Below are 17,464 nucleotides of genomic sequence, written 5' to 3' on the forward strand. Positions count from 1 at the left end.
CTGTCGTTCAGATGATGTGGGACCCATTTTCCTGCCTTCTGGATCTTTCCCATGGCATGAAGACGATCAGATATGGTTTGGTGACCAACATTTAACTTCTCTGCCAGTTGTTGTTGTGTTTGAATATCGTCTTCGTCCAACAGTGCTTGCAATTCAGCGTCTTGAAATTTTTTTGGCTGGCCAGGGCAATCTTTGTCTTTCAAGTCGAAATCACCACTTCTGAATCGTCGAAACCAACGCGCACACGCATCTTGCGTTAGGACATTGTCACCGTACGTTTCCACAAGGATACGATGGCTTTCACTCGCGTTTTTCTTTTGATTGAACAAGAAAAGCAGGACGTGCCGCACATGCTCCTTATTTGGTTTGAAGGTCAACATGTTTCCCACACAACCTCAATATCACGATCACTCGTACTCGGTTGCACATCCACGGCATTTTGACAGGTACTGTCTTGGCAACACACTGACGTAACAGTTGAGACTGTGCACCAACCCTTGCTTCCAGAGCCATCCAGGGACGAAATTAAGAATTATTAACCGGCACACCTGGTATCTTCGGGTTTTCTTTGATTTGTTGGACGTTGCAGTAAACAATGCATCCATTGTATACGTGCAAAAAAAATAAATTTGAATTTAAAATTTTGGGTGCATCAGCACATAGGCTATTTTGAACCCATCACATTATATGCGGTCCAGCACCTTACCATAACTGTAATGTCGTGTCGTAACTAAAATATTAAAATAATAAAATTTTCTGACTGGTTAAAAGCTGAGGCTGTTTAGAGGCACTCAGCACACATAAGGACAAAACACAGAATTATATTGGCTATAGGGCCAGTCGCCAGAGCCTAGTTTGTCTGCAAAATGCAGTACAGGGTGTACTACGTGGAAGTGAGATTGACTTTTGGGTACCTTTGAAGAAGGCCACCCCTTACAACTCTCCCCCATGGAACCAACTTTCAAGTTAACAATTTAAGGGTTTAAGTAACAGTTGATGATGTTACTCCTGTTGCAAAAAGTAACTCTGTTACAGTTACACTTGTTCAAAAAGTAACTGTTACTTGTAGTTGCATCACTTGTAACTAGTTAGTTACTTCCAAACATTGTTGGCAATTGTGAAACATTTTAATGCTACAGTAAGTATATTAATAACAATGAACAGTAAGGACTTATTGAAAAACAAATTGTATATTGCTTTGATTGATTGATTTGGGGTTTTAAATCCACTGTATGTACAGTAAGGCTAATTGGGACTGGAGCTACAGTTTAAATTGGGATCTGAACCACTATGTGTCTCTACTGGGCATCGAACCTTGTTGGCATTTACCTTTACCTGGCTTGTCTCCCAAAAATAAATATAATATATAGGAATTTTAGGATTTTTTTTAATGATTACATAAAAATGGTAATTTTCCCTGACGTCACAATCAGTAAAATTATCAACAATTTTGTGACTCAAAGCGAATAATTGGTACTGTGTATGAATTTATATTTAATTCTCACCTTAGAGTACTCTGTCGCCAACTTCTGATACTTTGACTGCAAATCTCCAGGTACAGATTCCATTGCGTTGGTATTTGTTGCAGCTACTTGTTTTCAGCTTAAAATTTACATTATGGCTGCTTGAAGCTGAAACAATAAGAGAACTTCATGTACACTCGTGATTACTCCTTCTCTGTTCCAATAAATACACACACACTGTAAAGATCGGATTGATCATTACTGGTATTTTGGTATTATGTTAATTAATTGTTGGCCAGCTACAAAGTAAAGAGTTAATAAATATGTTTTCATACATTTATTTTTATATGTTATTGCATGTACGTATATGTGCTTGTTTGATTGTGCTCCTTGCTGGACATTAGATCCCCCCTATGCTTAGCTACCCCGTTGGGGTGATATCTTTCATAAAGACCCTTGCTATGGAAATTTCCAGTGCTATGGGGTCCATGAACTCCCACCCCTACTATATAAAAAGGGCCAATTGGGCTTAACTAAAAAAACAGTTATTTCCCACTTTCACGAGGACGAGGAACCTTTCCTCTAGTTTAATCCACTTATGGTGCCTAGACTGATGATAAAGAAAAATGTATCATTTGGTGTAAGCTAACCCCTGTTTGCTGTCCCCAAGTCCCCTTTAGAAGAGCTTTGCATACTCAGATATTTCTGAATAGAATAATAATGCCCATCAGTTAAAAAATAAGGAAAAAGCGTAAGGAAACACATTGAAATGATAGGAATATCTTTAACTCGAGGGTAGGCCCACAGAGATAGTTTTGCTAACTCTGCGATTAATTGATTGATTTAGTTTATTTTATTTCGTGTTTTGTGCCTCTTGGCTAATTTGCGAAGATGGGGATGAGTGATGAAATTGATGAATGAACATTCACAAACAACCAAGCCCGAGCGGGATTCGAACCCCGGACCCTTGGCGTCGCAGCGCGATGTGCTAACCACTTGGCCACAGGGTCCAGCGCTGTGATTAAGGAAGTGCCAATGGTGTAAGCCATAGGTACACATTTTGTTGACTGACTTGGAGTAATGCACCTGTGCAAGGAAGTAACTTGTAAATAATGTAAATAGAAGCAGTATACAGTAAACCATGGTATGACTTAAGATGATCGGACCCCTCTCCGATTTTCTTCATATTTGACATACTTACTAATTGAGACCTGCTAATGACGAATCTGAAGTTAAAATTTGTCGGAAACGTCTAGAAATTGCAAAATAATTGCGAACCATTGACGTGTGGTTAGGTTAGTTTCAGATAGGTTAGGCAAACAGTTAAAATTTGGTGTTGTGGTAGTATCAGGATCTGGAAATTGCAAAATAATGGCAAACCATTGACGCTAGCCCCACAAACCACTGACGTGTGGTTAGGTTAGGCAAACATAGTTAAAATTTGGTGTCGTGGTAGTATCAGGAATATATATATATCTATTTCCTTGTGAAACAAAAAAATTTGCGAAAATCGACAGTTTCCATTCCGAAAACTAACGCCTTATTTTAACTTATTTTGTAATTTCTAAATGTTTCCGACAACATTTAACTTGAGATTCATGATTGGGCCGCCTCAGTTAGTGAGTATGCCAAATATGAAGAAAATCAGAGAGGGGTTCGGTCATCTTAAGTCGTTCCTAAACCATATGAAGCACACGGTATGAATTTACAATACCGGAAGTATCTCCAATTGCTTTCAAATTTGGCATACTCACTAATTTTGACCCCGTAATCACGAATCTGCATTTAAAAATTGGCTGTCACGGCTAGAAATTGCAAAATAACCTTGTCAATTACCGCTATGATTCTCCATACAATAACATGGAAACGATATGAAGATGTCTTCCTTTCCCCACAATGATCTTGCTATGAACGGTGCTCAAGTGGTGTGCAATAAGTGAGAGCGTTGATTTGCATGTGAGAAAATGGCATCTTTGCGTAAAGGTGGAAAACATGTTTGCCCACGAACCATTCACAGTAAGGTTAGGTTAGGTTAGGCAAGCATAGTTAAAATTAAGGGTCATCATAAACATAGTTTTGAAACGCTATTCATTGCAAAAAATAGTTGCTTTCTTCATAAATCAAGGGTGATTACTCCGTTCACGGACCCACTTTCTTTGACTTATTTTGCAATTTCTAGACGTGGCCGCCAAATTTTAACTACAGATTCGTCATTAGGAGGCCAAAATCAGTGAGTATGCCGAATTTGAAAGCAATTGAAGATACTTCCGGTATTGTAAATTCGCTCCAAAACACACATACGGAACAGAAAAATAGTCCTGTAAGATGCAGTGAGAATCCATTACGACACTAATGTATGCATTTTCATGATGTAGTAATCAGTAGCCTTGAATCGAAAGCTGGGGATGGATATAAAATGTTTGGTAAAATTATAACGTGACTCATTTGACCTCGCATTTCCGCCACTTTTGGCTAATCGCAAAGGTGAGGATGAGTGATGATTTGATGGAATTGATGAAGAAGAGACACTCAAAGAACACCCATGCCCAGGCCGGGATTCGAACCCGGGAGTCCTGACGTCGTATAAAATTATAACTTGAATAAAGGTTTGTTACCCAATACAGTGTAGACCCACTTTTTGAAAAAAATTGAACTAATGTTTAAATATAAAACATGTCAACTGTTGTTTTAATTTATATCACACTCTCATTGATATACACATAGAAAAAAAAGGGAAGAAAAATATAAATAACGAACTGTACATTAATTTCCTAGAAACAACTGATTTGACATAGGTCTACCAGGTTCCTCCCACTTGGAAAATTAAGAGTAAAAGATAACGGGATTAAGCTGAACTCACGGTACACATGTTTAACAGATAAGAGTAAAGCATCTAAAATAGCAGTCCTGTGTATATTACATATGCTTTTTCTAAGAATGTGGAGTAATTATGAAATTGCAAAAACTGTCACACGTATACTTGTCACACATTTCCAAATGAACACTTATCACACTTCACACGGGGTGAATTCCGATCGTCTTTTTCTCACACACCCCCTAGCTGTACGTATCCAGACATCCAGACCGAATCGACTAAATTCTCACAACTGAGTTGAGTTAGGAATTAGCACTGGTGACAATGTTCTACTTAAAGTTCGATTTCCATATTTTATTTTGAAAATACAAGACTCTCTTATTATCAAAATGAATTATCTTTCGAATTAATTAAATTTTCGATGATTACGAAGTTCATGACTGGTACGGACTACGGAGCATGGTTGTCACTTTGACATCACTGCGAAAAGTAGCGGGGATAAAGAAACCAAATCGTAGCGTTTAACTGTTGAACGGACTAGATAAACCCGTTATTGCAATGATCGGACAAAATCTTTTATTTCTCTGAAAGAAAAACATACAAATATGAAGGGTTTATAAAACATAGGTTCCATAAAACATAATTCAATTATGTTTTGCGGGGCAGGCACGCAACTAACCGTGTTGAATTTCCTTCCTTGTGTTATGGTTAGTAATATGTGGTTAGTATCTGGCAACTTTGTAATTGGGCGCCTCCAGAATCGCTCAACATGGTAGCAAATGTTGACCTGCTACGTCACACAGTTTTATGGCCTTTCCTGGATGCAAAGTTGAGAAGTAGCGACGTTCCAGCCGAAAACAATTGAAAATCGCATTGCGTTGCCTTGTGGCGTCTGCAGCGAAAATGGCAGGGCGTGTTGGGCTGTTGAATACGGTGTCACCATTAATGGATTATGAATCGATGTGATGACATGTATGGATGCTATTTCAAATTAAAGTATGTGGTTAATCTCGAAGTAAAACATGAGTAGATCTAGATCTGTGTCTACTGTCTATAGAGATACAATTGAGGGGAAATGTTATGTTCCTAATTTGAGAGCTTTGGTTACAACAATTCTCTGTGGTTACAATTTTATTTCTCCAAAATAATACGTAATAACCATGGAGGAGTGACATTGAGTGTAGAAAGGTTGTGGCCAGTTTTATTTAAGGATATATGTGTTTAAATTAAATATTATTTTCGTATAGGAGTGCAAGTTTGACAACTCTCTACTTCTTGTGTGTTTGTTTGTTTGGTGTTTTAAGTCCACTTTATGCACAGTAGGCTAATTTGGACTGGGCCTACAGTTTAAAGTGGAATCCGAACCACCATGTGCCTACACCGGGTATCGAACCCGAAACGCTTTTTGTGTGTGTGTGACCTTATTGGTTGTAAACCTTTGTTAAAACATACGCATACGCTACACTATAAGTGAAAGATTAGTTTCGAGAATGTGCTTTGAAATGGGAGCATTATTCCTCAATAGTTTCATGCCATTGTTAATAGGTCGGCACCCGTGGTGGTGTGGTTCCCGGCCTGGGAATGAATGCTTGTGAGTGTCCTTTCATCAATTTCATCATATCATCATTCATTCCCATTTTCGCAAATTTGTCAAAAGTGGCACGAAAATGAAGTAAAATAAAAGAAATCAATAAATCAACCATTGTTAATAGGACAATAATAAATACGATTTGAGAACAATAGTTTCATTTGAATTTTGTTTTTTATCGTCGCTTTTCTGCTACTTTTGGCTAATCGTGAAGATGAGGATGATTGATTATATGATGAAATTGATGAAAGGACAGTCACAAAGAACGCCCAGGCTGGGATTTCAAACCCGTGACCCTGGCGTTGTAGCCACGGAGGTTGGCTTACGAACAGAAATGTTGAACAGTGAGTATAAGTTGCAAAATGTGTGCAAGATTGTATAACGGTGTTCTCACGTTGTTTTCACGCAATAATGTTTGATATAGTTTAAATTATCAATTGCTGATTGTGCTTTCGTAGCTGCGAAAAGAATGTAAATTAAAGCAATATAAATAAACACGTACGAATTGACGTTTATACATGAATATGCCACATTTTTTAGTTGTCTTTATGATTAACTCTTCATGATCATCGTTTAAGTTATTGTAATACCATCCTCCTTCCAATGGATTTTCAAATATCACACGGTGCATTTCTTGATATCACGCTCCCTTGAAAAGTATGTATTTCACCCAGGAAATGGCCTCGATACTTGATGCCAATTTTTCTTGCAAAAAGAAGGGACATTCACAAATAATATCCCGGAGTGGTTAAACATCGCGCTACGACGCCGGGTGCCGGGTTCGAATCCCGGGCTGGGCATGCTGTTCCTTGTGACTGTTCCTTCACCATATCATCACTCATCCTCATCTTCGCGGTTAGCCAAAAGTGGCAAAAATGCACACTAAAATAAATCAAATCAATCAAATAACATCCATGTCTATACCGGACCTCGAACCCGAAACTTACGTAGCGAGATAAAATGTGGTCTCCACCTCAAGCTGAACACATGTTTGCAAGAGCATGCTCATCCGATTTAGCCAAAAAAAAAAAAAACAACTTAATGTTGTGAACAGTATTTGGGTTCATTACTTTTTTAACTGCGTTATTTTGTTGGTATTTTTAAATATACTTCAGTTGAAGCCAGTGCATAATTATCCGTTGACAGATCACTCATTCTCCGAGAATATAGTGGCGAAAAAGTTATTACTATTTAAGGCTATTGGATGCGCGACCTAAAGGTGCGCTTGGGCTACATAATCGAACTTGCAAATACATTTTACTCCACGCATCTTTTAGTTCCGCCGCGCCATGTTGCAACTAACAGAAGACAACAGACTTGCAGACGACAGTTGACCGCAGGTAGCGAGAGAATTTTATGTTGAGTGAAGCCGCGGTCGCTCCTTCTCAACAACCAGGTAGCAAGCGCCTCCAGGGTTCTTGCTACTCAACAATGTTGGGTTGCTGAGTGGTTCTGGAGGCGCCCATTGTCTTCTTGTTTATTAAACAAAATGGAACGTAATTCGAAAGCATACCAAAAGTTTCCTCTGTAAATGACAAACTTGCAATGTAACGCATTTAATTAAAGTTGCTGGTAATATCTCATTGTAGTGTTGAGAAAAATATTGTAGACATATATCTGTCTTGTCATACATTTGTTTTGATTCCGTTTTGAATTTTAATGAATTTGTTTGATCGATAATTTTCTAATCTAGAGTTGGAAGTGGATGGTCGGAATAAAACCGGCTTTTTTGGTAGGGCTTTTTTCGGCTTTTTTCACAAGAGTGTGTCAAAGCAATGAAAATACAGGAGTTGACAGTATTTTTCCTGTTCCATGGTTTTCGTCGTTTATCTCCCTACTGTAAAATAGACACTCATTTCTAAATATGGTATAAATATAAAGGTATCAGTTCGTTATATCGGAGACACTTTAAAATCGGATATTTTGTGTTTCGTATGGTTCGTACATACCAATTGTGTATTGCGGAACATATTTGAAGTTGCCATTAAGGTTTTCACACGATTAGAAACATTTTTTTTTTCACTAAAATAAGCCATTTCTTGAAGTTTTACGGAACGCACGTCATGGTGCGAGCCCCACAAACCATTCAAGGATAGCCCCAGAAACCATTCACGCATAGCCCCAAAAACCATTCACGAAAGGTTAGGTTAGGCAAACATAATTAAAAAACGGCGTGGTTACGTTTTCGCTTAAATTAAAGCAACGGGAATTCCGGCTGAAATAGATTGAAAGATGGAAGAAAATACCTCAAAGAACTTCGACAATGCTATAGAAACTGATTTCCGGGTACTAATCTGATATTCCCCAGACAGATTTCTTCATTCTTACAGAAGAAACTACTTACTGTAATAAGTTCCTGTAGCATTGTCTAACATCTGGAAGGTGTTTTGTGTGACGTATCGGATTTCTTCAAATTTAAAAGTTTGGGGCTCATTTGGGGGCAGGTGACTCCAGCCAATTTCTAACATGCCTTTAACAGGGAGTCTATAGAGAAAGCCGGAGCGGAGGTGGGGCCGCGTTAGAGGTTGGGGGCGGTAGGTCAATTACCCCAGGGTCGGAGCCTGGAATCGGTGGGAAATTTCAAACGAAAATAATTTGTTTCTTTAAATTTCCCACCGATTCCAGGACAAAAAATGTGAATACACCTTAAAGAATGTTCCGCGAAGCAGATAGGGAAGTACAAATGTCAAAAATTGACAAAACGAAGAAGTTATAGGTGTCCGGGGAATATCAGATTTTTACCGAACCTAATATAGTATGATATGATTTTCAATGTTTGAATTTGTTATACGAACACGTACATGAAGCAAGAAAGGAAATACTGCTCTACCTTGTGAAAATCCAGTATCAAATCTCTTTACGTTAAATTTTGTGTTTAGTAAAATATATTTGTATTCTGGCTTTCCAGTACATCATGTATAATTTGGTTAAATGTCTGCTAAACCTGAGCACGGAGCAACTAGTGATGTATTTTGGCTGTTTGTTGCAGTGGTTCTCAACCTTTGTGAGACCACAGCCCAGTAAATTTATTTCTTACAAGTCAATGCCCTGATCCCAACATGTTCACTCATAAATACATTTCTGATCTTTAAAGTTTATATGGAAATTAATATGCACCCTTAATTAATATTAATATATCAACTATGGTATAATCAGAGTTCAATTATGTATAGACTTGATGTCAAATATAAAATTAGATTTAAATTAGTCGTCAACCCCTGGATGCAACGGACCTTTTGCAGACTGGTGGTTGTAAAACACTGGCACTAAAACTGAAGCAGAACCAAATAAGACTGGCCACAAATGGCAAAAATAAATCTTATTTAAGAAATCTGGACTTGACCTACAATTTGAAATGAGATCTGAAGCATTCTTCCTCCACTGAGGATTAAACCTCAGACCCCTTCTTATTACAAGGCAACAGCATTATTTTATGTCACTCCAGAGGTCCATTCATGATTATTAAAGGAGCCTTCTATCAAAACAACAGCATTTTTTCCGACAGTACTCGCAATTTTTTTCTGTAATTTCAGGCTAAATTAAATCTTCATCTCTGATGAAGTAACTAACAATCTTGTTAAGTATGGAGAACATTCAGATCGAAGCAACACATGACAGTAGGGGGTGTAACATTGAAGTGACGAGCGACATGGGCCCCTTCAGTCTAAGCAATCATTCACCACACATGCACAACAAGATCAAGGTGCCACTGAAGAAGCTTTCAGACTGAAGTCACAGATGACAAGCGACACAGTCTCCTTCAGTATAAAGCAAAGCATTCACCGTGCATGCAAGAACAACAGACTGAAGCGGCACGATGCACATCATTGAGAAAACAGTATAGTCCGAGCAACATGCAAGTGACATGTTTAGCTCGTTGTCGCACTTCGGTTCAAAGGGGTGAATGGATTACTGAGGGTCTGCTTCCAAGTGACACATGTTACTTGTTGCTTCGGTCTGAAAGTTCACTGAGACAGACCAAGTGACAAATGACACTTGCAGCTTATGTTGCTCTGGTTCGAAAGATTGCATTTACTTCTAAGGCTTGGTTTCCAAGAGCCATGTGTCGCTTTCATCTGAAAGCTCCGTTAAACAGGATATATACCTACACACATTCGCGTAATACGTATACTTCTGCATATGTGTTGTGAACAGTAAAGATTTTTAATTGTCCCTAAACATCGAAAATTTTGATATTATAATTTGTTTCATATTTTATGACATCAACATTTAAATTGAGACACAAACATGTAAAATCTTGTTTTAAGTCCATTTCATAGTCAGATGTGCTCATCAGGACTACACATTCAATTTTAACCCTATCTTACCTGTGCCGTACGAGAAAGTTGTATACCGGGGCCGACTCACAGGCCCTCACTTTTTTATCACTAAAATTCTAGAAACCATTTTATTATTGAATCACTGCTTCCTTCGTTGATTACATAGGCCTAAGCAGTTATTTATTAATTATAATAATTACAAAAAATACTGTCATTAATAAAAAAATAATAACCAATTTTTGCATGTCTCTCACATAGGCTGTATTTTATCATTCACTAAAACTCACAAAATCCATAATAATTTTTATTAATGCTTTTTTTGTTTCCAGAAGTGTGTTTGTTTAATAAATATAATAATTACAATAATTTGTATCATTACCAACTAATTATACACTGTCACTGGCGTGAGTTTCTCGAATAAGGATGGAGAGCCTCCCCAATGGCGCAGTGGTAGCGTCGCTGCCTTGTAATCAAAGGATCCCAGTTTTGATACCCGGTGGAGGCACTTGGCACAGTGGTTCGCATCCCACTTTAAACTGTAGGTTAGCCTTACTGTCCATAAAGTGGACTTAAAACAACAAATCAATCAACATTCAAGAGTGGTGCCTAATATGCCCACCAAGTGCATTTCGCCTCCTAATTACATTACATTTATGTTTTTATGAACAAAAGTAATAAAGAAATATTGGAAACATACTAGGAAACAATGTAATTTATTATTTTCAAACAGTTGACAAATCTAAAAAATAGAGGTGGTGGGTGGCCTTCGATGTGCCTCGCCCCCAACTCCCCAGTTAGCTAGGGTTAAAATTGTATCTGAACCACAATGTGTCCACTGGGATTGGCCAATATCTGTCTTGGCTGCTACATGATGTAAATGTTTTAGCTAGTTGTAAAATATGTCACTACAAACCTGTAAACTCATAACAGTAACTTCAAGTGAAATAGGTTAGCTGTAATTGGTAAAAAGCCAAAATTTCCAATCTTTTTTTTAAAAAAGCAGACTTTTTATATAAAAAAAACCATCCATTCAAAAAAGCCAGCATTTTGGAACACTATAATTTTCACAACTGTGAGTACCGACTTGCCTTGCTTAGGTTCCAAAAATTTCTTTTGTAAAAAATAGATTTCCTTCTGTTGCATTTACGTACTTTGGTTTTGTACTAGTTTGGAGTATTACACACTTATTAGTAAAAGAAAAAGAAAAAAGTCGAGAGTGTCACACTATTTCATGCTGAAAGTAGGTAAGGTGGAAGAACAGCATACGCTGAACCTCGCCTGCTAAATAAAGACATATTATTATTATTATAACCCAGGTAAAGCACTAACTACTATAGAACATAATCCAACCACTTCCTTGCAATCATGTCACCTTTTCCATAATTTCTGTACACTGATAACAGCTAAACTGAAACAAACGTTTTAAGATTTCTTTGATATTTGTTGAGTTTACTTTGACATATGGTCAGTGCATTCTCATTGCATCTCCTATTCGTCACTCTAGTAGAATTCTGGGATGGTACCTCTAAGGTTTTTTTTCTTCCCTGATTTCATTATATCCGTTGTCCTCGAACCTTCCAGTTGCTGTTTCTTTTTAGATGAAAGGGTGCTACTTCTCATTGAAGAAACGCTTCCCTAAAAATATAATGTCCACTCTCCAGATGAGGATGCTAACTAATTGGGTACCTGAATCAGCTTTCGCCAAATATAATAATAGGCAAAGTGTATATCATTCTATTTTGCTTTGTTACTTATTCCACCTGTATCCAGTACTTTTAGATAGTCATTAGATTTGAATGTCATTATTAAAATAGGTCCATGTACCTTTGAAAATAGTAATAACAGATTAAATTTGTGACTTGTTTGGACTTTTAACCAGTGTAGGGTGTGTATTATAGTATTATATATACACACCAACATTTCAGAGACTCGTGTTTGGGGAAGGTGTCTGAGCTGTCTCTGAAATATTTGTACATGAAATAGTAATAATAATGATAAAAATCCATCTCCTCTTTAATTAAAAGGCACAAAAGGAAACAGTACTGGAGATGGGACAGATTAATCAGTAATCTATTAATAGGCATATTAGAGTGTCAGTTTATATATGTATAATTACCAATAACTTTACCACTGTGATGTATCTGTAAATTGCCTGTAATTTTGTACATGAAACAGTAATAATAATAATAAAAATCCATCTCCTCTTTAATTAAAAGGCACAAAAGGAAACAGTACTGAAGATGGGACAGATTAATCAGTAATCTATTAGTAGGCACATTAGAGTGTCAGTTTATACATAAAATTACCAATAACTTTACCACCATGATGTATCTGTAAATTGCCTGTAATTTTGTGCAAAATACTACCATATTGTTATTTTTATGAATATAAGCATATCATTCATATGCCCTGGTTTTGTAAAGTTAGTGTCTAAATACACAGTTTATTTTCAAAAGGTAAAATCCATTGCATTCACATGATTACATACATTAATTAAGGAGATCATTAAACTGTTCTTCAAGGAATGCTTGCAATTTTATGTCAGTACTTTATCTCTATCGGCAAGAATTTTATACCAGTCCATGCCTAGATTTAACAAACACTATGCAATGTAAGCCATGTAGTAAGTAGAATTCCTCCCAAATTAGACTGTCTTCAGTTATGTTTGTCAGCTGTGTGTTTTTTCCTTGCATTGTGCATTCTTGTCATTATGATTAAGCCAATGAGGTAGGAATGCAACATGACATAATTAAAATACAAACTAATTTTATCTATCTTTTACCTACTTGCAGACGTACATCATCCTCGATGAAGACAGACACTGAAGGAAACATGGATGTCAGTTTGGATTCTTTAGAGGAGATTTACGTAGGCAAGTTGAAGCAGTCGTGCACTCCTGCCTGTGAAAGTGATTATTTCATATATCCTGATGAAATGACATCAGTGGGTGTTTGGCGATCGAAAGGAAGAAAGAAAAAGTATGAACAGGTATTGACTGATAAATGATAACCACTACTATGGTACACAAGTAGAATAATTTCAGGCATGTGTCAAGTGATTCAACATCCTAGCTTAACCTCTTAACTGGGTATGACGTAATACTCCGTTCTGGCTCTACTGATTTATAATGGGCATGACGGGATAGTACGTTCTCATGTTCTTACTGCTGATATCTGTTGTGTATGACGAGATACTTCGTACAATTACTTTCTTCTTTGTTTCACCAGATGGCTCTGACTTCCAGACTGTTGTAACCGTTAGAGTTAGCGGGAAGCAACGAACATAGCCCGACGTTCAGTTCTATCGCGTATGCAATAATGGCTCAGGCAAATCGGAAGCGACGGCGTGTTTTTCCTGCTGAGGAAATCCGAGATATATTGTAGTTGTAAATCTCGCATATTGTAAAATGTACAAGAAGGACCAATAAAAGAATAAACAATACCTAAATGGTATGCCATGGAGCACAGAAATATTAACTCAAATATTGGTTTACGAAATTCATCAATTTATCAACAAAAATTCCCAGGGCAGATTGGGCTTTTGACGAGGAAATTACCCAGTTAAGAGGTTAAACCAGTTTTTCTCACATCCTCATTGCCAATAAAGCTACATTGCTTTATTCTCAATTGGTGTTGGTAGTGAAAGACGAGGACTGACTATGCATTACAGAACTTTTTTTGCAAAATACAAGGTAGTCAGTCGTCTTTCACATCATACTAACAAAACCAGTGACACACATACAGAAAGATGCATACAATAATTTCTAATACTTCTAATTTTCAGTTGTTACAAGCAAGTGACCACCTTTTTTTGATGTAACTTTTTTTTAAAGTTTTAAAGAAAGTAACAGGAGTCATAGATTTAAATGTATGGGAGGTTTTGTTGACTGCAAAGGAACACTGGAAGAAATTAAATAATTTTTCCCTGAAAATGAGAGTAATGTTAGCTCTCAATCCCTGAAGATGAGGGTGACATTAGCTGTCAATCTCTGAAGATGGGAGTGACATTAGCTCTCAGTCCCTGTAGATGGGAGTGACATTAGCACTCAGTCCCTGAAGATGAGAGTGATGTTAGCTCTCAATCCCTGAAAATGAGTGTTATGAGAGTGACATTTAGCTATCAGTCCCTGAAGATGAGAGTGACATTAGCTCTTGGAAGCCTATTCAAAACTGACCTGGCTGATATGCAGAGAGAATATCTTAATTATTCGCCACCACAAATTATTTCAAATTTCACATTAATTTATGTAGACATCATCAAATCTTTATCTTCATTTCTGTGGAAGTAAATAAACATATTATACACCAAATGTCAGGTAAACAAATATTTTGTACATTTAATTTTAGATTCCCCTCTCTCCTCTGCTTGAAATGAAGGAGGGTGTTGGGGTGATGAGAACCCTCCAGCTAGCAAAATTTTTTCAAAGTGAAAAAGAGCCCCCAGCTGTCTCATTGTCACTAAATGCTAGGAACATCCCCAGCTTACCCCAGGACTTGACAAAACATCCCCTCAATTAACATTTTCCACTTCATCGCTGCCTCTCTCTAAATGCATCCTTTTTTCATAATTATTCTGGAGAAATTTCAGTTGTTACTACTGTATGTTCAAATATGTGTGTCACTGTTGGTTATACAATGATGTTGTTTTAGCTCACACACAACATATTGTGAAATATGATTACATGAAAATACTTCCATTACAGATAATATGTCTTATGGGTCATGCTAAACAAATCAACATCATTACCTTTTCACATGATAAGACTTTGTTGTGCAGCTGCAGTGAAGAATCCATCATATTGTGGAATTTTGAGAGACCAGAAGAAGGTAGAAATTATATTTTGAATGATTTGCTTACAGTTTGGCATATCTTATGTTGTATATCTGCTTTGCATTGTTGTTAGCTTATGGAGGATTTCAATATAAAATTGATATACAGGGTGGTCCATATTGATGGGACACATTTAAAATGCAAATTTCTAGGAATGGAACAAGCACATTTATTAAGCACTATGTGCAATACATAACCAAGGTGCAGGAGTTTACAGCACTGTTCATTGTTTGGATATAACATCCCGTAGATGGGCATCACCTTGAGGAGAACATTCTTGGGTTCTCAAAAGCATACTCTCCATACTGTGTCGTTGGCCTCAATGGTCTCCATCTCCCTCCAGATATTTCCCTTGAGTTCAGCAATTGTTTGGAGTCTCGTGGTGTACACCCTTTCCTTTAGGTAACCCCTACAGCAAGCATTCCTGTGGGGATAGATCCGTTGATCTGGATGGCCAATTGATACCACTGAATCTGGAAATAAAGCAACCAGGTAAATAGTCTTGAAGGGTTCTTATTGGCACTAATTTTGAATGACGAGTGGCAACTTCTTGTTGCATCCACATTTTGTAAGACTGAGCTGCCTCATTTATGGAACGAAAAATGTCATTAACATGTTGTTGTAGCGCTCACCAGTGACTGTTATGGTTGGGACTTGGCTCAACTGTATTCACCATGCGTTCAATGTTCTCTGCACTACGAGACATTCAAGGTCACCCAGGTGAAGGTTTCTTGTCGGCATTAGCTGTCTTACGGAATGGTTATTGATGCTTCTTGAAATGTTGTCGGAATCGCCTCTGTGCTGTAATGATGGAGCATCCGCTACTGAGTGACACTTCCACAACATAAGCAATTTCAACAGGAGTCTACAGCAGCATCATTCAGTGAAACAATAAAATGAATAATTAATATTAACTCCTAAGCTCTAGCTCCCAAATTTAAAAAACGTTATAATATTCCTATTATCTCAAAATACAAAATAGAATGTGTCCAATCAATATGGAGCACTCTTTATTAAAAATATTTAACATTAGCTCTCAATCCCTGAAGATGAGTCTGATGTTAGCTCTCAGGAGCATATCTGAAACTGGCATCTCTGATATCTCGAGAGTATCTCTTCATTATTCTTTCTTTTATACAAAGGCTGTTGCAGAGAAGGTGAGACCAATTCCTGTATAGGAAAACGGCGACCTCCATTGGCTAGCAAATGTACTAGGGTGAAAATTTGGTTCATTAGCTGCCGATTGAGACCAAAATAAGCGCAATAGGTCAAAAAGTTGTGACTGCAGTTAAAAGACAAGCATGTACATGGACCCCTCCAATGTAAAATGAAACAAAAAAATTACAAACCACAAAATTTTTATTCAGAATTAGCCATATCGAGTAGACGTACAACTTTTTCAAAATAGGCACCATTGACAGCTAAGCAAGCATCCATATGCTCCTGCCACTTTGTGAATGTCTGAAAATTTGTCATCAGGTAGCGAACTGAAGAAAACTTGTGCTGCAGTGATCACTTCTTTCTTCGTCATGCGGAGCAAACCTTCTTCATTTTCAAAGGAACACTAAAATTCGGTGGACGGTGTCCTTCGATAAGCCAAAATGTGCACTTAGCGCTCGCACAGACATATGCCTATCATCACGAATAATTGCTGCAACAGTATTCACTAGCGTCTCGTTAATCACGGACGGTCTTTGTTAAGGATGCGGAAGCAAAGTGCCTGATTCGCGTCCATCTTTGAACAACTTGTGCCATCGGTACACTGTGGCTCTACTCAGTCTGTCTTGATCAGCATATACCTGTCGAAACATTGCATATGTTTTTTCTAAACGCCAACAAAATTTTATGGCATGTCGCTGTTCATCTTGAATACTCATCGTGAAAAGCAATGTTTTACACAAAACCCTGGAGAGGTAAACGAAACACGTTCCACGTAAATCAACACAGCTGCTCACTAACGTGGTTTCGCAACATGTGACAACTTGCTACGGAAACAAGAATGAGTCATCCTACACGATACGACTAGTGCCGAAACCATGGGCAGTGTTGCCAAGCCAGGAAAAAATCTGTCTCACCTTCTCTGCGACAGCCTTTGTATAATATTGATACGGATGTAGCTAATTCAGTTATAATTTGTGTTCTTGTAAAGGAAAATAATGACGACATATATACTGTTTCTTTCAGAATGTCTGGGTATTCATGTGGAAGATAACCTGGGATTTGTCCACTACTGCAGCTTCAGTCGAAATAAGAACCGAATAGTATTTTGCATAAAAAATGAAGCATGGGTATATTCTATTAAGGTAAATGCATTATTGTTATCAAAGGCGTTTGAGAAGTCCATTTTGGGGATGTTGTTTTAGACAGTGAAAAATGGCACTTCTGGATGCATAATGGCTGCGCTGCAATTAATCCTTCAGGTTTAAATACATCCAGAAGATTCTAGGAATAAGATCAGGTGAGTAGGATGGGGAGGAGCATTTTGATG

General features: G+C 37.5%; 2 protein-coding genes across 6 annotated transcripts in view; one reads left to right on the forward strand and one right to left on the reverse strand.

The window, feature by feature from the left end:
* The window catches only part of LOC146000304 (protein phosphatase 1 regulatory subunit 21), a 58,623-nt gene extending 54,093 nt beyond the window's left edge, over window positions 1-4,530 (reverse strand). The window contains exons 1-2 of one of the 2 annotated variants that reach the window (XM_083137806.1): window positions 4,324-4,530; window positions 1,506-1,631 (exon numbers count right to left, since the gene is read on the reverse strand). In XM_083137806.1, coding sequence (XP_082993932.1) covers window positions 1,506-1,568 — 63 coding nt within the window. In that variant the 5' untranslated portion in view covers window positions 1,569-1,631; window positions 4,324-4,530. The remainder of the gene's footprint in view (window positions 1-1,505; window positions 1,632-4,323) is intronic. The other variant, XM_083137807.1, reaches the window with a different exon arrangement.
* Window positions 4,531-4,887: 357 nt separating this feature from the next.
* Window positions 4,888-17,464, forward strand: part of LOC145999963 (WD repeat-containing protein 27-like) — a 63,520-nt gene continuing 50,943 nt past the window's right edge. The window contains exons 1-4 of one of the 4 annotated variants that reach the window (XM_083137255.1): window positions 4,888-4,985; window positions 12,939-13,134; window positions 14,849-14,972; window positions 17,161-17,279. In XM_083137255.1, coding sequence (XP_082993381.1) covers window positions 12,955-13,134; window positions 14,849-14,972; window positions 17,161-17,279 — 423 coding nt within the window. In that variant the 5' untranslated portion in view covers window positions 4,888-4,985; window positions 12,939-12,954. Of the gene's footprint in view, window positions 4,986-7,352; window positions 7,439-7,533; window positions 7,599-7,712; window positions 7,748-12,938; window positions 13,135-14,848; window positions 14,973-17,160; window positions 17,280-17,464 lie in introns of those variants that run through there. The other 3 variants (XM_083137252.1, XM_083137253.1, XM_083137254.1) reach the window with 3 other exon arrangements.

The sequence above is a fragment of the Lepisma saccharinum genome, chromosome 16 (genome assembly GCF_977018435.1).
Source record: "Lepisma saccharinum chromosome 16, izLepSacc3.1, whole genome shotgun sequence".
NCBI lineage: Eukaryota > Metazoa > Arthropoda > Insecta > Zygentoma > Lepismatidae > Lepisma > Lepisma saccharinum.